The sequence below is a fragment of the Rhinoraja longicauda genome, chromosome 8 (genome assembly GCF_053455715.1).
Source record: "Rhinoraja longicauda isolate Sanriku21f chromosome 8, sRhiLon1.1, whole genome shotgun sequence".
In the NCBI taxonomy this organism is placed as follows: domain Eukaryota; kingdom Metazoa; phylum Chordata; class Chondrichthyes; order Rajiformes; family Arhynchobatidae; genus Rhinoraja; species Rhinoraja longicauda.
The window spans coordinates 39,194,418-39,219,105 of NC_135960.1; the positions used below are offsets into that span (position 1 = coordinate 39,194,418).

Below are 24,688 nucleotides of genomic sequence, written 5' to 3' on the forward strand. Positions count from 1 at the left end.
TGTCCTCCAGCTTTCTTCTCTTCCCCCCCCCCTCCTCCCCCCCGATCAGTCTGAAGAAGAATCTCAATCCAAAACATCACCTATCCATAATTTCCAGAGATGTTTCCTGACCCACTGAGTTACTCCAGCACTTTGTATCCTTTTGTGCATTAACCAGCATCTGCACTTCTATGTGATAAATACCCTGTTATTTGCAATCCATTATTATGTGTTCCGTTTTACCACTAAATTTCTATAATAAAATTGAATGACTGAGGTTTGTTAGTGAATTTTCATTATTTATTTGTAGTTTGAATTTCGAAAAATTGTTTATTTTAACCTTGCTCTGTAGATTGTAGTCAATTTATAGTAGTGCAAGTCTCTAACAGCGAAGACTAATGTTAATTGATGTTAGCACTTTTCCATCTCGGATGAGTGGAGGTCAAATTCACATGTCCCGAGCGAACCCTTAAAAAATCATAACGTACATGTACTGAATAGCAAAGGTACAGGTTACTATGCCAACGTGATTGTCCAGTTGTGAATAAGCTCATATTTATCCAATCAGAGTTATAAAAGGAGCCGAGACAAAACGCACCCACTCCAAATCATTCAAAATAGCTGATCTAACCCCATAGAACTATTATTAAAGCTCTCATTAACTGACGAGTGCTCTAATATTGTGATTGAAATAACTCTTTATTTAAGTCACTCTCGTTTTTTTATTTATTCTACCTTTTCATTCAATTTGCATTATTGGAGCTCCTGAAATGCTTGTTAGTAGGAAGTGGATGATGCCAGCAAGATTATTTTCATTTGATGTTTTAGAAATTTAAAAAAAGGCATTCAGACAGGCCTGGTTTCCATCATCACATTCTATCCATCAGATGGATTTTCATGATAATCGGGTCCCTTTCAATGATTATTTTGTCATTGTGACATCCCATCAATTACTGGGTTATTCCAATTCTATTTATTTATTTGACAATACCGCATTAAGCCTTTTGGCCACGGTAATATAGATATTGCAGTCTCAGTAGTAAGAAGTAAAATTTTAATTGGACAAAGTTTTCCCCCCCATGCTCTTGCCCCTGCCGCCTCCCGTCTTTATGATGAAATGCTTGGAAGTGATGGTAGTCAATTCCTGCCTCAGTAAGAACTTGATCCCATTCCAATTTCAATCGTTCAATTATACTTAGACACAAAGAGCTGGAATAACTCAGCGGGTCAGACAGCATCTCTGGAGAAAATGAATAGGTAACGTTTTGGGTTGAGACCCTTCTTCAGACTTTACTTTATTGTCACATGTATCTAGGTACAGTGAAATTCCTTTTTTTGCATAAAGTTCAGTAAAAATTGTGCTCATCTCAAAGACCCCCACCATTCGCACAACTTTAACCACAATCTACTTCAGTGCTATGGACTTTTGCACCACTATGGGTCCTGTGTATTTTGGGTTTTATTGATAATTTATTGTATTATTATTCTTGTTGTAGGATTAAAGTGCATGTAAAACTGCAGCAAGTAAGAACTCCATTCTTCCAGTTCACATCCTGTGCATAAGACAAATAAACACTTCCTCTCCCTTCTCTCTCTGTCCTTAACAAGTCACAGAACAGCATGATTTACTCATTAAGCATGCTTCGGCCTCGATCAACCTGGACTGTTGAGGCAGTGGAATTTGTTATTATTAGCCTCAGGGAAGTAGGGTGGTGAGGTGGTGATGGGTAGTCTATGCATTGGGGATTATGTGTATATAATGTTTTTTTTACCCATTATGCTTACAAGTAAGATTGCACGTTAGGCTTGGGAATATATGACTGTAAATAGTTTAACATCTCAAACTGATCCTGTTCCTGTTGCCACAGTGGGCGATCAGTGCTTCATGCATACTTTGTGAGACCTAGGTCTGAGCAAAGACCTATAGATATTATGGGACAGCAAGAATAATATTGGGAAAACCTAGGAAAAAGACAGAGAATTCTGGGAATATTATGGATTTTCCAACATGCACTATGGACTTTAGATCTCTGCTAATCCCCTCTTTCAGTTTCCCCCATCCCACTCCAAAACCTATTTTTCCCCCCATCAATAGCACCTGGTGTTGACAGACCATGGCCAGTCGAATCTACATGTGGGTGATGGAGACAGAGAACATCGTTTAGTCCAGACTCCCTTCACAATGGTGCGAGCAGCACCCACAAGATGAAACTCCCCCCACACCCCCACCTCCTCCCCCAAATCCCCAGAAAAATAAAAGAACTGCTGATCTATACCAGTAATCAAAGCAGCTTGGGCCAGCAGGATCTATAGTCTGACCATTCTGAGTTGAGGAGTTTGTCCCAATTATTTATGAGCCTAGTTTTATCTCCTTGCAAGTAGAAAGTGCAGTCTCGCAATTTTGTCCGGATTAAAGCAGGTGCTGGACCACCAGTTGCCGGAACATCGGTGGTGGACCTGTAGTACAAACCTAACTTTTCCTAAATTAATTGTACATATTTTTGTAAATTTTTGCTTTGCATTTTCACCTTTTTCAGAAGCATATTTTCCTTTTTTTAAATTATGGCTAGCATTGTTACAATTTCTCCAAATATCAAGTAGAAAATGTTTCTTCAAATATCATCATAAGAACAATTACGTCCCAGAGATTTGACTATCTTACATCCCATTTCTTTTTCTATTTTGAGTGAGTGAGTGAGTGAATGAATAAATGAATGAATGAATGAATGAATGAATGAATGAATGAATGAATGAATGAATGAATGAATGAATGAATGAATGAATGAATGAATACTTTATTGTCACAGTGAAATTCTTTGCTTGCATTCCCAAGGTATGCAAATAGTTGCCATATAAAGGGAGCTTACAAAGTTACAAAGCCATGTCCCCCTTTGTTTCCATCCCCCTTCTCCTCACAGTGGTCATTCCACGCCGGGTCCTCCATTATTCTCTCCCCTCCCTTCCTCGTGGCTTGGTATAAATGTAAATTGTCCCTAGTGTGTATAGGATAGTATGAATGTGTGGGGATCGCTGGTTAGTGCGGATTCGGTGGGCCGAAAGGCCTGTTTCAGCGCTATCTCTAAACTAAACTAAATCCACATCCTGAGGTTTACACACCCAACAAATTTCTTTACCCTGCTGGTCCTGTCTTTCATCTCTGTGTTATTTTCTGTGCCATTTGTAACCACTTGCCTGCCCTCCTGCAAGATGGCATCTATCAAGCACAGTTCCACTGTCTCTGCCATATCCTGCTGATTACATATTAAATCCATTACATTCATCACATTGACCTATTAAATATCATGTATATTAGACTTTCAATTTGTTACTTTTTGTATGATAATACTTACAGTCTTCGAACACAGAAAAAAAGAAATACTCTTCAAAATGTTATTAATTCAAAGCATATTTTCTTGAAAATTTTCAGATTGGTCAAACAGGCATAGATAATTTCGTTCTTCAAAGCTCCTTTTACCTTTTGGCTAGCTATGATCATTCAGTGAAGTATATGGGTAATCATCCAGATTTGGTCTGCTTAAAATTATACGGTCCATGTAATCTGAAAATGGATATTTATCTGCTATTTGTTTTGAAAAATCGGTTGTTCAAAAGCATGAGATATTGATTTTTATAAAAATAGTGCACTGTTATTGGTTTATTATTGTCAGTATATCGAGGTACAATGAAAAACTATAATGTGCTATCCAATTAAATCAGATTATACTATACATGAGTACAATCAAGCCTTGCACAAGTACAACAGGTAGTGCAAACAGAAAAATACCAGAGTGCATAATATAGTTTTGCAGCTTTGGACCATTAGAGTTGCAGAGAAAAGGTCCAGCATTCGCAATGGAAGATGAGGCCAACAACCTCACCTATGGGAAGACAATTCAGTAGTAGATTACAGAGGAAGAGGCTGATCATACATGCTTTCAAACTTTTATATGTTCTGCCTGATAGTACAGGGGAGAAGAGAGAACAGCCAAGGGGTGAAATAGGTCCTTGAATGTGTGAGTTGCTTTCCCAAAGCAGTGTGCAGTGAACACAGAGTTGATGGTGGAGAGTCTGGTCTGTGTGATGGACTAGGCTACATCCACAATTGAAATTTCTTGGGGTCTTGGGCAGAGCTGTTTCGAAACTAAGCTGTGATGCAACCCTATAAAGATTTTTTGCGATGCATCTGTAGAAATAGGTAAGCTTTGTTGGAGACATGCTAAGCTTGCATAGTCTCCTGAGTAAGAAGAGGCATTGCTGGATAAATGAGATGAAAAATTGAACTCCATATTTTATCTTGCCCGTTGAGAATAAATCTAATATGAAGCAGATTACTGACATTTTCACTTTTATATTTTCTCCTCAGCAATATCTTTGGTATGCGGCCTAAGGATTACGCAAATGCAGAAGAACTGATTGCCGCTCTGCAGCAATCCCCGGAAGATGAAAATCCACCCGTTGAGCAATGTTTTACGGTGTGTATTCCATATTTTGACATTATTCTTTCAATGTGTAAAAATTGTCTTTAGTGATTAAAACAATCTTTTCACTAAATTGTTCTTTAATTTTTTTTCATAAATAATTAAATGAGCATTTAGCTCCTTTCAGAACTAGTATTGTCACATCACTTTTGTCAGTGGATTGGTGTGCAGTTTGATGTGCACTGGAAGATTTATTTGTACATTAGCCAAACGTACGAATACCAATTTATTTTGCATGAGGGGTTTCATGGAAGAGCTCAGTACTTCTTTCAGTGTCCACATGCTCACAAAAGGACAATGTTTAGGAACAAATTCCCCGGTTTATTCTTTATTTCTTCTGCATAATCCATGTTCCAGGTGTTACATGTTCATGCAAGCAGAATATAGCCTGGTCTACGTATTTCTATTTTCTGGTTCATTCATCAAGTTTATTTCAGGCCCTTAATTTTATCATGGATCTTACTCCAGTAAGGGGTAGTCATTATTGGGGTGGGATTTGTAATACTTGCATAATTTGTGCAAGTAATTATATTTGGTTCCAATTCACTAGTATTCTGCTCAAATAGATAACAATATAAGCATTTTGTACCATGCTTTCAAGGGAAGAGATACAATTGATGGCATCTTAATTACAAATCCATAATGCCAGGCATTATGCTTTAATTACATGTTTAATCATGAAGAGTAAATCTTTAGATATTTGTGCATTTGCAAAATGTTTGTCTTGCTGTATTTGAGATGTTTTTTTAATTCTTTCAATGAATAGTTATCTGCAAGCCAGAGAAGAGATGAACCTATCATGTTGCTGGGAAGTGGACTCCTTCCAGCTGACAAGAATAAAATGGGCAAATTAATAAAGCAACTAAAAGTTGGGAATTGCACTGAATTTAGCAGCTCAGGTACGTTGACCTGCAAAGGTGTTCCAAATATTATCCCAGTAGCTTGGTTAAAGACAAACATACAGATAGGTGGGAATAGCAAAACCTTTGGTGGAGACACTAGAAATAAGGAAAAAATCTTGAAAGGTCTATGGATGTACATTTGAATAATGTTGTGCTGCATCATTAATTGATTTGATTTTTGGTGTCGATGTAACAGGCAGGAAAGTGGAAATGCGGCCAGAATTAGTTCAGATCAGCCATTACTAAATTACAAAAGCAAAATGCTCGAGGGCCGCAGGACTTACTATGACAATTACACTTACTACTACGGGCAAGATCACCATTCAAATGGCAGTTTATTCTTGAAAATGTTTTGATAACTAAAGTTACATGTGATGACTAATTTTAACTTAGCAACAGCATCTTTATAATAAGATAAATGTGATTACATTCTACAGTTGAGCTTATAGGACCGTATTACAAATCCCTACTGTAATCGGCACCTTCTTAATCCCTTGAGTGGGGGTAGGGGTAAAGACTTCATTGGGGTCATCAGGTGGGCACCCTCCTTCCTTGGTGTTTCGTTGATAGGTCCACCACACCTCCAGAGGGCTCAACAGCGATACCTGGCGTCCCAGGTGCACTCCCCTCCATTTTTACCTCTGTTGCTGGTCATTTTGCAGCCCAGTTGGAGTCTTTCCTCTTCAGCCAGATGCTGCTTCTCTCTGCAGCCTCTGACAGCGACCTGACAGCTTGCCGGGAGGCCTGTCCGCGGACTCCCATTCCCTTCAGGAGTCTGGTTGTTGACATGGCTACAAACCCTCTACAACCAACCTCTACAGGGAGCACCTGGGCATGCCAGCCGCGTTGTTTTGCCTCGGCTGCTAAGTCTGACTACTTCAGGCATTTGTGTTCATGCGCTTCACCAACTGCAGCCTCCCAAGGCACAGTGAACTCCACGATGTACAGGGACTTCTGTGAGGTTGATCACAAGATCAGGTCCGGCCTGAGATTAGTTGTGATGATCTCTGGTGGAAATACAAGCTTCTGATCGAGATCAGCCTGCATTTTCCAGTCCCGGGCAGTGTCCAGGGGGGTCGGTTCCTTTCTTGCAAATGGCTTCTCTGGAAGTTGTCCTGCTCTTACAAAGTGGGTGGTTTTCAAGAAACCAGGCGTTGGGGGGGGGGAGGGCATTGGTGGTAGTTCTCCTACCTTCCAAGGTAATCGCCAGTTGTCGCAAGACCTGATTGTGCCTCCATGTGTAGCGGCCTTGTGAAAGACTGGTTTTGCAACCAGTGAGGATGTGCCTTAATGTTGCTGGGGTTTGGCAGAGAGAACATGATGGATCTACTCCAAACCACTGGTTCAGGTTCTTGGGTGTGGGAAGAACATCGTAGGTGGCTCTGATCATGAAGCTAAGATGGCTTCCTTCCATCTCCCACAGATCCTTCCAGTTAAGCCTATGATGCTCCAGGTTTTCCCAGGTAGTCCACTGGCCCTGTTTGGACTGTGAGACTGCCTTTGCGCATCTATCTGCCTCCTCTTGCTGACGGATCTCAGCAACTACCAGCTTTCTTCTCTGGATGGATGTTGCCTTGTGCCATGCGGGTCGACTTGTCCCGAGTCCAATCCCACCTCTTCCCTGCTGCACCTGTCCTACAATGTCTCTGTGCCTGAGAGCAGATTTTGCTTGCTGTACAGCCTCCTAAGGGGTCCACTTCCTCCCAGTTGCCAGTGTGGGAGCAGCCGCTCGTACCGCATCATCTTGAGACTCGGTCAGGGTCATGTCCAGCCTCACTTTGGTGCATTTGTATTCTTCTGTGAGGCTAGAGACAGGCAATTCCAGAGCGCTGTGTCCATACAAGCCGATATTACTGAGGCAACGCGGGAGTCCAAGCAACTTCTTGATGTATGAACTGACTGTTCTCTCCAACTTCTCGACTTTGGTGATGGGGACCTCGTAGACCGTCAGGGGCCACATCAGACGGGGGAGCAATCCAAACTGTAGGCACCACAGTTTCGGCTTGCCAGGAAGCAAGGTCTTGTCCATGCTGGCAAGGCCTTTGATGGTTTCTTCCCTCAGTTGGTCACACTGGTGTGAGTCTTTGAGGCTTGACTCAAGATTCAAGATTCAAGATAGCTTTATTTGTCATCCAAATTGGACGAAATTCAGTCACCCACAGTCCAACAATAAAAGCATTAAAATAGGCATTAAAATTACACAACCCCAAAAACACACAAAAAAAAGAAACATCCATCAAAGAAACATCCATTACAGTGAGTCTCCTCCAGTCCTCTCCTCACTGTGATGGAAGGCCACAATGTCTTTTCCCTTCTCCTGCCGTCTTCTCCCGCGGTCAGGTTGTTGTGGTTGCAGGCCGCGCCGGACGGTCCGCAGCGGCCCGAGCCTAAGGCGAGTCGCACCCGCTCCCGCAGCCTCCGAAGACGGCCGGCTCCGCTGATGATAAGTCCGATCCGGGGCGGGCGGCTCTGACACCATCGGAATGGGTGTTTCATCAATGAGGAATCTGTGGTCTACGATTTTTCCTCTAATGATGGATATGCTCCGGGATTTGCTGGGTTTCAACTTCATCCGGGCCCATGTTATGTTCGCATGAAGCTTTTCCAGCAGGCGCTTGGTACATGCAATGGTTGAGGTCAGGGTGGTCATGTCATCCATGTATGCGCGAATAGGAGGTAGCCGCTGCCCAGACTGTAGCCGCTCTCCTCCTACGACCCACTTGGAAGCTCAGATGATCACTTCCATCGCCATGGTGAAGGCTAGCGGGGAGATGGTGCAACCTGCCATTATTCCCACTTCCAGTGATTGCCATGATGTTGTGTATTCTGTTGTTGTAATATAGAATTGCAAATCTTGGAAGTAGTTTCTGACCAGGTTTGTAAAGGTCTTTGGCACATGGAAAAACTCAAAGGCTATCCAGAGGAGAGAATGGGGAACAGATCCAAAAGCATTGGCTAGGTCCAGCAATAAGACGTGCAGATCTCTTCCTTCCCTTCTTGCAGACTGGATTTGTTGCCATATCATGCTTGTGTGTTCTAAGCATCCAGAGAAGCCTGGAATACCAGCTTTCTGTACCGACGTGTCAATCAAGTTGTTCTGTTTCAGGTAGGTTATCATCCTTTGAGCTATAATGCTAAAGAAGATCTTCCCTTCAACATTCAAGAGATAGATTTGCCGGAATTGGTCGATGTTTGAGGCATCCTTTTCTTTGTGGATTACCACTTCCCCCTGCTCACAGTTACATCTGTGGAGTCATTTAAGTTCCTTGGAACCATCATCTCCAGGGACCTTAAATGGGGGGTCACCATCGACTCCACAGTCAAAAAGGCCCAACAGAGGATGTACTTCCTGCGGCAACTGAGGAAACACAACCTGCCACATGCAATGATGGTCCAATTCTATACTGCTATCATTGAGTCCGTCCTCACCTTCGCCATCATGGTCTGGTTTGGCTCAGCCAGCAAGCACGACATCCGGAGGCTGCAACGGATCGTTCGATCAGCTGAGAAGGTTGTTGGCTCAAGGGCCAGGAAGCGAGTGGGCAAGATCATCTCTGACGCCTCTCACCCTGGCCACAAAATCTTTGAAGCACTTCTCTCTGGAAGGCTACTCCGACTGTCAAAGCAGCCACAGCCAGACATAAAAACAGCTTTTTTTCCACGAGTGATAGTTCTACTCAATAACCAAAGTCTGTAGACTCTGTTTTGCTGGGGTTTTTTTCACCCACATGTTTAGACCGTAATGTTGTATCCTTATTGTTTTGATGTGTTTATGCTTTATTCTTAATTGTTAACTGTATGTTTGTGTTGTCATTTGTGAGCCGAGCACCAAGGCACATTCCTTGTATATGCACATACTTGGCCAATAAACTTATTCATTATCATAAAAGAAAAGAAAATTCTGGAAATACTGCACAGTTCAGGTACCATCTCAAGGGACGGTGGGGGTTGATTGACATGTTTAATCATCAGACTGGGTCTAGATAGAAACAGAAAATAGGTGCAGGAGTAGGCCATTCGGCCCTTCGAGCCAGCACCGCCATTCAATATGATCATGGCTGATCATCCAGATATTTTTCCTTTGCAGAAAAAAACTGCAGCAATATTCTGGGGATATTTCCAACAGAACCCAGTATAAATGCACAATTACTTTCTTCCACCTGTACTGAAATATATTGTGGACCAAAGGCTGACATTCATCTTGCTTGCTTTCCTAGTTATTAATTTATCTACTCCTGTTTGTGTCTCATGAAGCTGCAAATGAAGATCACTCTGAAAACTGGAATTAACAGGAGTTTCAGTATTTCATTTTCTACTTTACCTAACAAGCAAATAACCTCACACCCTTTCCACATTATACTCTGCCTTCTACATTTTTGCCCACTCACTTAATAGTTCATGTCCTTTTGCACATAGTATTCTCCTCAGTGATCTTCCAGGCAAAGTTAGAAATTATTATATTCTAAGTTGCAGAGAAGCGAAGAGGTGGGGAGAAATGTGGACCCCAAGTGACTTGAATAACACACTTGGTGATGGTGCAGTCTGAGGAGGAATATCAGTAGATGTGAATAGAATGAGGCAAATGAAAGCAGAGGGGAGAAAAAAAGGATAAATTGGAATAGTGGGATACAAAACATTCCAGTTCCTTCAAATCTGAATGAAAAAGGAATGCCAGAAATTCCCAGTAAGTTGGTCAGCAGGAGATAGGAGATAAATTGCTGGAAGTGTTAGATACAAATGTGATTTTTTTTTAAATTCTGAAACCTTGCCAATTTTACAGTGGGGTATCTCCAAGATTTTAATTTTATTTTAGATTTCCAGTAACTGCAGTGTTCAGTATCTTGCATACCAATTTTGGTGTATTTTCTCTTTCCTCTGTCCTCATTCGTCTCCATCTACGTACACCACCTCCAGACAGAACAGCTGCAATTAACAGGTCTTCAGCTTGGTACAAATATAAATTGTCCCTAGTGTGCGTAGGATAGTGTTAATGTGCAGGGATCGCTGGCTGGTGCGGTCTCAGTGGGCTGAAGGGCCTGTTTCCGTGCTGTGTCTCAAAACAAAACTAAAGGTGCTTCCATCAATAAGTAAAACAACAAGAAAATAGTTGACATTAGTTAATTACTTTGCATCAGTATTTACCACAGAAAAAAGAAGATGCTGTGTTAGGTATATCTTACCTTAAATGGGGAACCTTACATTAAATGAGTGAAATCCATTGGGTGAAGTGAAGGATAGACTCCATCATTGTTGCTTTTCCTGCCTTTATTTTGTGGTGTTGCGGCCTTAATAAGCAGGATATCTTCAAGCTTAGATATGACATTTTCAGACAGTATCGCAGCACTGATGAAATCATGCCTTTTATGGAGTCAAATCTCCCACTTATTTAACTTCATGATTGATTATGCATTTCTGGAATGCAATTTATGAAGCGTCACCATTTTTACTGTTTTGCCATCCTTAGCAGTTTCAGCTGCTTCCAGTTTCACCCTGTGATAAATGAGTTGGCAAGCTGTGAATTTAATCAATTGCTGATGTGATCAGAACCTTTGTCTTCTGCTAATTTAATTATTCACACAATATCATTGTCCTTTCGCGAAAAAAATAGACTGCTGGAGGAACTCAGCAGATCAGACATCTGTGGAAGAAACACAGAAACATAGAAATTAGGTGCGGGAGTAGACCATTCGTTCCTTCGAGCCAACACCGCCATTCAATATGATCGAGGCTGATCATCCAAAATCAGTACCCCATTCCTGCTTTCTCCCCATATGCCTTGATTCTGTTAGCCCTAAGAGCTATATCTAACTCTCTCTTGAAAACATCCAGTGAATTGGCCTCCACTGCCTTCTGTGGCAGAGAATACCACAGATTCACAACTCTCGATGAAAAGGTTTTTCCTCATCTCAGTCCTAAATGGCCTACCCTTTATTTTTAAACTGTGACACCTGATTCTGGACTCCCCCAACATCGGGAACATTTTTACTGCATCTCGCCTGTCCAATTCCTTAAGAATTTTATATGTTTCTATAAGATCCTCTTTTATCCTTCTAAATTCCAGTGAATATAAGCCCAGTCGATTCATTCTTTTATCATATGTCAGTCCCATCATCCCGGGAATTACCCTGGTGAACCTACGCTGCACTCCCTCAATAGCAAGAATGTCCTTCCTCAAATTAGACCAAAATTGCACACAATACTCCAGGTGTGGTCTCACCAGGGCCCTGTACACCTGCAGTAGGACCTCCTTGCTCCTATTCTCAAATCCTCTCGCTATGAAAGCCAACATGCCATTTACTTTCTGCACTGCCTGCTGGACCTGCATGCTTACTTTCAGTGACTGATGTACAAGGACACTCAGGTCTCGTTCCATCTCCCCTTTTCCTAATCTGACACCATTCAGATAATAAACTGCCACCTTGTTCTTGCCAACAGTGGATAACCTCACATTTATCCACATTAAATATTGCATCTGCCCACTCACCCAACCTATCCAAGTCACCCTGCAGCCTCATAGTATCCTCCTCGCAGCTCACCCTGCCACCCAGCTTTGTGTCATCCTCAAACTTGGAGATGTTACATTTAATTCCTTCGTCTAAATCGTTAATATATATTGTAAATAATTGGGTCCCAGCACTGAACCTACGGCACCCCACTAGTCAATTCATCGCATCCCATACCATGTCACAATATACCTTAGTTTTATTTCTTGTCATCCATTCAAAATGCTAGAAAAACTCAGTGGGACAGGCAACATCAGTGAAAAGAAAAACGGACTTGCTGCTTCAGATCAGTGCCCTTTCATCAGAAATATCGATTAGTATCTGTTTCAGATATCACAGCCCTCTTTGATTATGAATTCCAAAGGTTCATCAGTCTCTTGAGTGAAGAAATACCCCCTTGTCTGTTTTGAATAACCTGTCCCCCATTTTGAGACTTTTGGTTCTAAACCCCTCAGTCAGAGAAGCATGATCCCAGTGTTAACCCTGGCAAGCCCCTTTAAGAATTTTGCATATGTCAATGAGCTCAACGTTTATTCTTTTGAAAAGAATATAGGTCTAGACTGCCTAATCTCTCCTCATCCAACATGCTTGTCATCCCAGGAATCAATTTAGTGAATATTCACTCCCTCTCTCGCAGGTGTATCCTTTTACCAAGGGAGACCAGACACATTATTCTAGGGCCGGATATAATTGAACCAAGATCTCTCTACTTCTTTACTCAACTCCTCTTGCAGTAACAGTACAATTTGCTTTCCTGATTGCTTCCCTGCAGCTACATATTAACTTTAGTCAAGAGTCAAGAGTGTTTTATTGTCATAAATGTCTCTTTAGAGATACAGCATGAAAACAGGCCCTTCGACCATCAAGTCTGTGCCAACCGGCGATCCGTACGCTGGCACTATCCTACACACGAGGGACAATTTACAGAAGTTAATCACACTACAAACCTATATGTCGTTGGAGTGTTGGAGGAAACCGGAGCACCCAGAGAAAACCCACCTGGTCACAGGGAGAATGTATAAACTCCATACAGACAGCACCCGTAGTCAGGATCGAACCCGGGCCTCTGGTGCTATAAGGCAGCAACTCTACCACTGCACCACTATGCTGCACTAAAATTATCAATGACTCTTGTACAAGGGCATCCAAATACCTTTGAACACCAAAACCTTTCAATCTCTCAGATTTTAAAAAACAACCTATTTTTCCTATCAAAGTAGATGACCTTAAATTTTCTACATTATACTCCATTAGCCATATCCTTGCCCTTTCATTTAACCAATGTCTTGTATCCTCCTCAGCCCATCAAGAAGCATGACACGAGAAAGGATTTACCAGCCTGCTTGATTGGCACCCTATACTCAATCATTCACTCACATTTCCAGACCTCAGCACCCAGCAGATTTTCATTAGTACTGATTAGACATTTTCAATATAAGCTCCCCCAATTGTATCAACATTTGCATTTGAAAATGCTTGTCTCCAGCATGATTTTCAACCAGGCTGTACTAATGCATCACAGGCATGAGAGAGCATATTTCCAGAACTTTTTGTTATTATTTCAGGTGTACTGGTTTGTGAGATATTCTGCCTTTTTGAGGGGAAAAAAGCAAGAAATTACTGCAAAAATGTTTCCATTAGCTGTTTTTGCAAGCATTGACCGAGTCAATTGATATTGGCTCACCAGTTAATAGGTAGTTTACGATGGGTTTAAGTCGTGCTTATATTTTTCAGCTGAATATTTCTATTTTTTTACAAGTATTTCTCTTGAAATTTCATTGCAAATAGAGTAGGTGTCCTGATTTTCAATTGTCGGTTCTAATATTGGCGTGTGAACAAGGAAAATTCAGTTATTCATCAGTTCTTAATTTGGTAAATGGAACATAGTTTAAGGTTTGTGTGTCTTCATGTAACTTAACTCAGTGGTCATGGCTCCTCCATTGGATCTTCTACGAATGAACAAATCAGACCATGAACTCCAAATTGAAGTCCAATGGGAAAGGAAGATAATGAACTATCATGTATATAGTCTGTTTGAAAGTATTTTTAATCATGTTTTTATTTTATTTTTGCTTTTAGTGACACACATTATTGTTCCCAATGATAATGCTCCCTGTACCAAGAAGTGTTTAATGGGGATCATCTCTGGCTGCTGGTTGGTGGATTTGCAGTGTAAGTAATCCACTAGATTAAAATATTTGTATTCTAATTTACATTTGTGCTGGACTGTAGAAGCAACAAGGCCAGACTTGCATGGCTGAAGAATGTTACTGCTTTAATATTGAGTCAAATTTTAAATGCATTTTTCAGTAATCCCTTACACTTTGTGTTACCTAATCATATGATTTTGTACTAGCTGGTTGCAATTTATCATGACATATTGCAAATTCTGAGTTCATAACATTCGCTCACATTTTCTGCACAGTTTAATAATAAACTCAGCCAGGCTCAGATCTATACTTCCGTTTTACTTCATCTGTTGTGCTTCAAACAAAATAGTGTCTTAATTTTAATGGAATTCATTTTGCTCTTCATTTATGTTTAGTTTAGTTTAGAGATACAGTGCGGAAACAAGCCCTTCGGTCCTCCGAGTCCGCATGGACCAGCGATTCCTGCACATTAACACTATTCTACACACACTAGGGACAATTTACATTTATACCAAGCCAATTAACCTTCAAACCTGTACGTCTTTGGAGGGTGGGAGGAAACCGAAGATCTCAGAGAAAACCCACACGGTCAGTTCAGTGTTCACACTTTCGAGTGCAAGTGTTCAGCAAAGCGTTCGCCGAGTCTACACTTGGCTGCGCTAATGTACAGGAGGCAACATCGGGAACACAAGATGCAGTAGATGAAGTTAGAGGAGGTACAAGTAAATCTCTGTCTTACTGGCAGGACTGGTGGGGTCCCTGGATAGAGTCAAGGGAGAAGTTATAAGGACAAGTGTTACATTTCCTGGGGACAAAGTACCTGGGGAGGAGGTGGTTTGGATGGGAAGGAATGAGGGAACCAAGGAGTTGCAGAGGAATCAGTCTCTGTGGAAGGCCGAAGGGAGTGATGGGAAAATGTAACTCGTGGTTGGATCATGTTGGAGGTGATAGAAATGTCGGAGGATGATGTGTTGAATGCGAAGGTAGGTGGGGTGAGGACCAGGGGAACTCTATTCTTATTGTCTCTGGGGGGAGAGAGAGCGAGAGGAAGACTACAGGCACAGAAGAGACATTGGTGAGGGATCCGTCCATGACAGCCGGGGAAAACCACGTTCACTAAAGAATGAAGCCATCTTGGGTGTCTTCATATGGAAAGTCTCATCTTGGGAGCAGATGCGACAGAGACGGAGGAATTCAAAGTAGGGGATATCATCTCTGCAAGAGGCAGGGAGGGAGGAAGGGTAGTCTAGATAATTGGTAGTTGGTAGGTTTCTAGTAGATTATGGTTATGGTCTGTCCCCTGTTATCAAGACAGAGAGATCAGGAGAAGGAGAGTGGTGGCAGAGATGGTGATTGTGAATTTGAGGGCAGGGTGAAAGTTAGTGGTAAAGTGAATGAAGTCTATGAGTTCTGCACGGGTGCAGGAGGCAGCCCTGATACAGTCATCGATGTAGTGGAGAAAGTGTTGGAGGGATAGGGCCTTTGTAAGCCTGGAGCAAGGACTGTGACACAATCAACAAAAAGGGAGGCATAGTTGGGGTCATGCAAGTGCTTCAACAAGATTTACAGTTCACAACTAGGTATTTCCTTTGGCTCGAACCTGCTTCTATCCAGCAATCTGCCTATCAGGGAACCCCCATGCCTGAGATGATCTGTTGCCAACTGTGATTTGTCCAGCCATCTCTTCTCTTCCATTTTTGTTTCGCTATCCCCCGCAATCAGTCTGAAGTAGGGTCCCGATCTGAAACGTCACATATCCATTTTTACCAGATATACTGCCTGACCCACTGAATTACACCAGCATTTTGTGTCTATCTTTAATATTCTCTACAGCGTGAAATAATATTTCTAGCATGGTTGAAAATTATTATATGGTACATTTATATCAAGATAGAACATATGAGCCAAGAGAAACTGCAGGCCTCCTGTGATTGATTATTGGACAAATAAAAAATACAGTATTTCTCTGCAATCCTAAATATTTGTGCTTCTGCCTGTTTTTGTCACAAGCTTGCTTGATCTTTGCACCATAAAGGTTTTTGCATATCTCTTTTATTTTTCTCCACTCAGTGTTATCTCTTCTCTAGTCACTACAGAGTTTAGCCAATTCCAGGCAGTTGCCGGAATGACTTACTTAATCTTTCAGACTTGGCTTTAGTTCCCACTTACCGGTTTTGTCAGCTGTGTCAAAGTGGTGGACCTCTTGTCTCGAGTTAGATTGTGGGTTCCTGGTGTGATATATAATCTGCAGTGAATCTCAAGCATTGAGTACTGTCAGAGAAAATGTCTTTTGGATGAGATGTTAAAGCAGAGTCCAATCTACCCTTCAGATGAAGCTAAAAGTCTCCGTGGAACTATTAGGAAATCCAGAGAATTATCCCATTTACTTACGCAAATATTGATTTTTCAACTAATGCCACTCACTCAAAAATCATTAAGTGAATTATCTAGACTCTCATTACTATTTGTAGTACTTTGCTGAGTGCAAATTAGTTGCCAGGTTTATTCCATTTCTATACTTATGTGACTAAACTTCAAAAAGTATTTAAGTGACATTGAGTGCTTTGGAACATACTGGGATTTTAAAAGTCACAAAACAATAAGTTTGTTTTCTTATACGTTAATGATTCTAAAACTCTAGGTATCTTGACCCTGCCACAAAGTTGGCCAATTAGATATTCATTTAAACTTGCTGACTCTGTGAAATCGACTCTTTCGGGTAATGACTGAGATATCTAATTTTAGTGTGAAGTCATCAAAACTTCAGTATAATTGAGAACATTCCCATGCTGAATCCAGAAAATAATGATTACTAGCCGGGCGTGGACCCGTTGGGTCCAAACCTCTCCTGCGGGCCCGGCAACCCCTGTTGGGTCCAAACCTCTCCTGCAGGCCCGGCAACCCTCCCTCAACTGACGACCCATGGACCCGTTGTCGGCCGGGGAGTCACTCCTGGGACCGGGGGCTGGTGAGGAAAGGGGAGAGGGAGCCACTCACCCCGGCCCTGGGCAGCCATGCTGGGGCCAGCAACCCTACTGATCCGTGGACCCTTTGGGTGCAAACCTCTCCTGCAGCGGCAGCTCGAGGGCAGCGGCCGTTGCTTTGAGCGGGAAGAAGCCCTGGCGGACAACCAGCGCGCTTTGAGCGCACACCCGGATCCGGCAGCCTTATTACATAAGTAATAGATCAACGGGCCCCAACTGCGCAGGCGCAGACCCATTGAGTTCCCATCAGTTCCAAGATGCCGTTTGCACCATCGCAAAGTCAAAATATCATAAGTCGGGGAGCTTCTGCATTAGATCAACGGGCCCCAACTGGGCAGGCGCGGACCTGTTGGGTTCCCATTGTGACGTCGAACATGGCTAATTGGAAAAGGGATTCATTAAAGTTTAAAAAGTGATTTTTACAGTTTAAAAACTGAATAACTTTTAAAATATAACAACCATTTGAACCGCAGGCCAATGGTGTGTAAGGTGGGCCTAAAATTGTTGCGCTATCATGTACCGTTTTGGTTGTATTTCGGGTACGAACAAACTAACAAAGCGATAAACAAACAAGTTGAGAGTTTTAATAATATAATATACTAGCCGGGCCCAGCAACCCGACTGACTTGTTGACCCATTGGTGGGCAGGGAGCATCCCCCGTGGCTGGGCGAGGGGACAGGGAAGGGTAGAGGGAGCCACTCATGTCGGCCCCGGGCGTCCATCACGTCGGGCAGAGCGAGCCGTGGAGCCAAAACGTCTACTGCAGCGAACAGCGGCGATGGCCTTCTTGTTGGACTCTCTGCCGCCGCACTGCACCACGGGGGGAAGGTCAGGCATGGGGCACTGCGGGCGCTGGTCCAGAATTGTGTTGGGAAATCTAGAGATGAATCCTTTTTGAATAGTGAGTGACAAGTGTGTACAGAGGTTTGCGTGGTGAAAGAGTGGACTCTTGTTCCCCTCAGACCCTTTCTGACCATCCAATCCCTCTGTTCCATTCACCTCTGAGAAGGGGAAAAGATTCCTGGCGCCTACCTTGTCTATACCTTGAACAGTTTTGTGCACAAACTATATTAAAGTTTTTTTTCATTGAATATGAATATATGGTATGCAAAACTGTGGCAATGGTCAATCCATTTTATGAACAGCTTAATCAGGAACATGCCAGGGCGGCATAGTCGTGCAGTGGTAGAGTTGCTGCCTTACAGCGCCAGAGATCCGGGTTCGATCCTGACCATGGATTGTATGGGGTTTGTCCCTTCTCCCTGTGATCGTGTGACGTGAAGACATGAAGGTTTGTAGGTTAATTGCCTTCTGTAAATTGTCCTTAATGTGCAGGATAGAACTTGTGTACAGAGATTGCTGGTCAGCGTGGACTCTTTGGGCCGAAGGATCAGTTTCCATGTTGTATCTCTAAACTAAACTCTGAGGAAAAAAAGTATCAAAACTTACAATGTGTCATGATTATCCTATTTTGTGGTTTATAAAACACAGGGACACCAGGCAGTTCTGAAGGCAAACTGTGGAGAGTTGGAGGACAAAATAAGTTATGTTAAATTGTATAGGGGTTCAGTGAGTCCTCCAGTGTATGTGCATGTGTTGATAATCTTACTGAAAGATGGATGTACTTGGAGTAGATACTGCTAGCTTTACTCAAGCAATTCCTCCCCCAAAAAATGAATGAGATTGGTGTACATTCATGCATTTAGAAGAGGTCTTCTTCCTGATACATCTGAAATTCTGGAGAGCCTAGAATTTGGAAGCATAATTAAAGGGCAAATGGCCTAATTTAGCATTGAGATGAAAATAATATTCTTCATGGAAACGATGACAATTTGTTATGAATTCTCAACTTCTCTGAGAGGTATGAGTGGTTTGTGGTATATGAAGTTGAGAAATATTTTTGGACATTAGGAAGTTGAAGGGAAAATTAGATCAGGCAGCAAAATGGAATTGAAGATTGGTATCATCTAAGGGTCTATGGAAAGGTCTAGTCTGGAATGGTCTAATCTCATCTGTGGAATAGTGAGGCGTTGTATGACCTACTTCTGCATCTTACTACTTGCATTCTTTAAGGACTTAAAAAAAATTTAAACAATTTTCTGCTGATTCTTTTCACTACCAAATGATCTTTATATTAATGTTGGGGCCACTGCCAATGATATTACATTAACCTACAGCTATATTGTATGGCTTTAATGCATTTATACCAGATTAATTTTCTGACCTTTTTCGACTGATGTACCAGGATGATGAGCTTTTCCATGTCCTTTTTCCGGTGAGGAATGATGATGTTGAGAAAGAGAGAACCTATTTCCGCCCAGTCTCTAGGTCTGATTTCAAGAAAGCCAGGATAGATGCTGTTGGCGGTTTACAGAGCCATGTGGGTCCATCGCCACTGTGCCCTCTAATATGACATCAGTGCACTCATTTCAATCTGGGGATTGTTATCTGCTCCCTTTGATCTTGTCCATCGTAACTCATGAACATTTTAAAAGCTGTTGGATTGAGACTAATTAACACTCACAAACAATAAACCATCCAAAGATCAAGAGCAGGTCTAGACCACATAATCTATGGGACTTGGGAGTTCTGGTCACTGAGTCACAATTACTCAGAATCACCATTGACATTCCATGAATGTTATTATTTTTTCATGCTTTAGACCTACATCACTTATGCATTGCAACCCTGTTCGAAAGGTTGCAGTCCAACGTTCCTCCTTTTTTGAACCCTTTTATTGAATCCAATTCAGATTACAAAATAGAGAGTAATTCTATGTTGTATGTACAGTGTTATTGGAAAATGTATTCATGTTGACCAGCTCCAGCTCCATCTCACTTAAAACTCTTAACACTAACAGAGATCTTAATGCATTCTATCCAAGATGGATTTAGAGCTATATCCTATATCTGAAAGGATAATATTCTAGCAATCAGGACTGTTCAGTTATCTGCATATTTATGACTTGACATTTCTTTCAGTCAAGTATTCTGCTCAAAATTTTGAGACCCATGGGTTCATAAAGGTTAAAGTAATAGTTATATTTACATAGGACAATTGATGGTAGTAATGTGGAACGTTACAGTTAAGTTATTGGTTTTTAATGATTTTATTCTTTTATTTATATTGGAGCTCCTTGCCAAAAAAAAAACTGTTGTTAAAATGGTAATTCCGAAATGCTTCCATGGTAGAGTTGTAATTTTTTTTCTTGAAATGGCATTTTATTGCATGCAGATTCATGTTTGACTTGTTCAATCTACTATAGAAGACAGTTTATGCCTTAGCAATTGAGCCATGGGAATCTAAGACTGATCTGGACAAATTGAAAAGTGGATGAGGGAATTGCCAATGTTTTGTGTGGTCTGTATTTCCAGGGGAAACTTCTTTTCCAAAAAGCTGATCATAGCACATTGATTAAAAGACGCTGAGATGCTCATTCAAATCACTTATTGGATGAACGAAACAAGAAAACTAAGCAGTCCTGCTCGATCTTGGTGTTTGGAGTTAAAATCAATGTTTATTTTTTTAAGATGGTGAAAATCTCTAGTCTTATTAATAATAGTCTTGTTAATTTTGTATCTGCCATGGGCCAGATGAATGGATGGATGGATGGATGGATGGATGGATGGATGGATGGATGGATGGATGGATGGATGGATGGATGGATGGATGGATGGAGAAGAGTGCTTAATTAATTACTGAACTATAAATTTATTTCAAAATTAATAGAAACTTTGTTCAGTTGATACCGTTGAAAGCCGCCCAACCCCACAAAAATGTAGAGCTGATAATTAGTAGTGCAAGATAAATATAATACCAACCATGGAGTCTTCTCATTCCTTCAGATTTTGAATATCTTAGAGATTTTTATGAAAAATTTCAATTCTTTTTTCTCTCTCTCTTTTACTGCATCTCTTGTCATCTAGTAATTCTTTCCATTTATTAATATCTATCTTTCCACCTGACTTAGAAGTGGAACAGGAAGTAGACAATTCAGCCATTTGGGTATGCTCTGCCATTCATTAGGATGATCTGTGATCCTCCATCTGAACATAATATTCCCACTCTTTTATCATGCCCATTTATGCTTTTTGTGTTCTGAAGTTCATATGTCTCCCTCTTAAATATATCCATTGACTTGACCTGTGGTAGAGAATTCTTTGATTGAAGAAATTTCTCCTCATCTAGGTATGAAATGTCTAACATCATATCCTGAGCTGTGACCTCTGATTCTGAATGTTATACTTTTCAGTTGGATCTTTTCTCATTCTTCTAAACTTGAGAGAATATAGGCTTCATTGATTCAATCTTTCATCCCAGGAATCAGTCAGGTGAACTTTTGTTGCACTTCCTCTCTGATGAGACTATCCTTCCTTGGGTGAGGAGACCAGAGCTACACACAATAGTCCCGTTGCAATCACACCAAGCCTTGATTTATTGTAGTAAGCCATCCCTGGCATTAAATTCACTCATTCTCGGTTACCTTTATGCAGTCCTTCCTGAATTTAGTTTCCATACATTAATTTCATTGACCAGGATGGTTTTTTGTGTGTCATGTTCACTTTGTCTCAGATATTTGAGCTTCTCCTTCAGTTGGATATTATGGCCTCGCGTTTTCAGCTATTTGTTGTACTTCGTGGTCCGGTGCCTGTTGTACCTTTAGTGACTCTGGACGGACCACAAGTACACGTGTATAAAAGGTTACAATGCTGGAGCTCAATAGACAATAGACAATAGACAATAGGTGCAGGAGTAGGCCATTCAGCCCTTCGAGCCAGCACCGCCATTCAATGCGATCATGGCTGATCACTATCAATCAGTACCCCGTTCCTGCCTTCTCCCCATACCCCCTCACTCCGCTATCCTCAAGAGCTCTATCCAGCTCTCTCTTGAAAGCATCCAACGAACTGGCCCCCACTGCCTTCTGAGGCAGAGAATTCCACACCTTCACCACCCTCTGACTGAAAAAGTTCTTCCTCATCTCCGTTCTAAATGGCCTACCCCTTATTCTCAAACTGTGGCCCCTTGTTCTGGACTCCCCCAACATTGGGAACATGTTATCTGCCTCTAATGTGTCCAATCCCCTAATTATCTTATATGTTTCAATAAGATCCCCCCTCATCCTTCTAAATTCCAGTGTATACAAGCCCAATCGCTCCAGCCTTTCAACATACGACAGTCCCGCCATTCCGGGAATTAATCTAGTGAACCTACGCTGCACGCCCTCCATAGCAAGAATATCCTTCCTCAAATTTGGAGACCAAAACTGCACACAGTACTCCAGGTGCGGTCTCACCAGGGCCCGGTACAACTGTAGAAGGACCTCTTTGCTCCTATACTCAACTCCTCTTGTTACGAAGGCCAACATTCCATTGGCTTTCTTCACTGCCTGCTGAACCTGCATGCTTCCTTTCATTGACTGATGCACTAGGACACCCAGATCTCGTTGAACTCCCCCTCCTCCTAACTTGACACCATTCAGATAATAATCTGCCTTTCTATTCTTACTTCCAAAGTGAATAACCTCACACTTATCTACATTAAACTGCATCTGCCATGTATCCGCCCACTCACACAACCTGTCCAGGTCACCCTGCAGCCTTATTGCATCTTCCTCACAATTCACACTACCCCCCAACTTAGTATCATCTGCAAATTTGCTAATGGTACTTTTAATCCCTTCGTCTAAGTCATTAATGTATATCGTAAATAGCTGGGGTCCCAGCACCGAACCTTGCGGTACCCCACTGGTCACTGCCTGCCATTCCGAAAGGGACCCATTTATCCCCACTCTTTGCTTTCTGTCTGTTAACCAATTTTCTATCCATGTCAGTACCCTACCCCCAATACCATGTGCCCTAATTTTGCCCACTAATCTCCTATGTGGGACCTTGTCGAAGGCTTTCTGAAAGTCGAGGTACACCACATCCACTGACTCTCCCTTGTCAATTTTCCTAGTTACATCCTCAAAAAATTCCAGTAGATTTGTCAAGCATGATTTCCCCTTCGTAAATCCATGCTGACTCGGAACGATCCCGTTACTGCTATCCAAATGCTCAGCAATTTCGTCTTTTATAATTGACTCCAGCATTTTCCCCACCACTGATGTCAGACTAACTGGTCTATAATTACCCGTTTTCTCTCTCCCTCCTTTCTTAAAAAGTGGGATAACATTTGCTATTCTCCAATCCACAGGAACTGATCCTGAATCTATAGAACATTGAAAAATGATCTCCAATGCTTCCACTATTTCTAGAGCCACCTCCTTAAGTACTCTGGGATGCAGACCATCAGGCCCTGGGGATTTATCAGCCTTCAGTCCCATCAGTCTACCCAAAACCATTTCCTGCCTAATGTGGATTTCCTTCAGTTCCTCCATCACCCTAGGTTCTCCAGCCCCTAGAACATTTGGGAGATTGTGTGTATCTTCCTCAGTGAAGACAGATCCAAAGTAACGGTTTAACTCGTCTGCCATTTCTTTGTTCCCCATAATAAATTCCCCTGCTTCTGTCTTCAAGGGACCCACATTTGCCTTGACTATTTTTTTCCTCTTCACGTACCTAAAAAAACTTTTGCTATCCTCCTTTATATTATTGGCTAGTTTACCCTCGTACCTCATCTTTTCTCCTCGTATTGCCTTTTTAGTTAACTTTTGTTGCTCTTTAAAAGAGTCCCAATCCTCTGTCTTCCCACTCTTCTTTGCTATGTTATACTTCCTCTCCTTAATTTTTATGCTGTCCCTGACTTCCCTTGTCAGCCACAGGTGTCTCTTACTCCCCTTAGAGTCTTTCCACCTCTTTGGAATAAATTGATCCTGCAACCTCTGCATTATTCCCAGGAATACCTGCCATTGCTGTTCTACCGTCTTCCCTGCTAGGGCCTCCTTCCAATCAATTTTGGCCAGCTCCCGCCTCATGCCTCTGTAATCCCCTTTGCTATACTGCAATACCGACACTTCCGATTTTCCCTTCTGCCTTTCCATTTGCAGAGTAAAACTTATCATGTTGTGATCACTGCCTCCTAATGGCTCTTTTACCTCTAGTCCCCTTATCAGATCAGGATCATTACACAACACTAAATCCAGAATTGCCTTCTCCCTGGTAGGCTCCAGTACAAGCTGTTCTAAGAATCCATCTCGAAGGCACTCTACAAACTCTCTTTCCTGGGGTCCATTTCCAACCTGATTTTCCCAGTCTACCTGCATGTTGAAATCTCCCATAACCACCGTAGCATTACATTTTTGACACGCCAATTTTATCTCCTGATTTAACTTGCACCCTAAGTCGAGGCTACTGTTTGGGGGCCTATAGATAACTCCCATTAGGGTCTTTTTACCCTTACAATTTCTCATTTCTATCCATACTGATTCAACATCTCCTGATTCTATGTCACCCCTTGCAAGGGAATGAATATCATTCCTTACCATCAGAGCAACCCCACCCCCTCTGCCCACCTGTCTGTCTTTTCTATACGTTGTGTACCCCTGAATATTCAGTTCCCAGCCCTGGTCCTCTTGTAGCCATGTCTCAGTGATCCCTACAACATCATACTTGCCCATGACTAACTGAGCCTCAAGCTCATCCACTTTATTTTTTATACTACGCGCATTTAAGTACAACACTTTAACTTCTGTATTTACCTCCCCTCTCACATCGTTCACAATTGGCCCTGCCCTTAATTTCTTTTCCGCT

The 24,688-nt window shown here is 41.9% G+C and overlaps 1 protein-coding gene across 2 annotated transcripts in view; it reads left to right on the forward strand.

Annotated features, from left to right (window-relative positions):
* The window catches only part of bard1 (BRCA1 associated RING domain 1), a 144,963-nt gene that overhangs the window by 95,494 nt on the left and 24,781 nt on the right, over positions 1-24,688 (forward strand). For both annotated transcript variants that reach the window (XM_078404477.1, XM_078404478.1), the window contains 3 exons: positions 4,343-4,451; positions 5,224-5,356; positions 13,942-14,034. In XM_078404477.1, the coding sequence (XP_078260603.1) occupies positions 4,343-4,451; positions 5,224-5,356; positions 13,942-14,034 (335 nt within the window). The remainder of the gene's footprint in view (positions 1-4,342; positions 4,452-5,223; positions 5,357-13,941; positions 14,035-24,688) is intronic.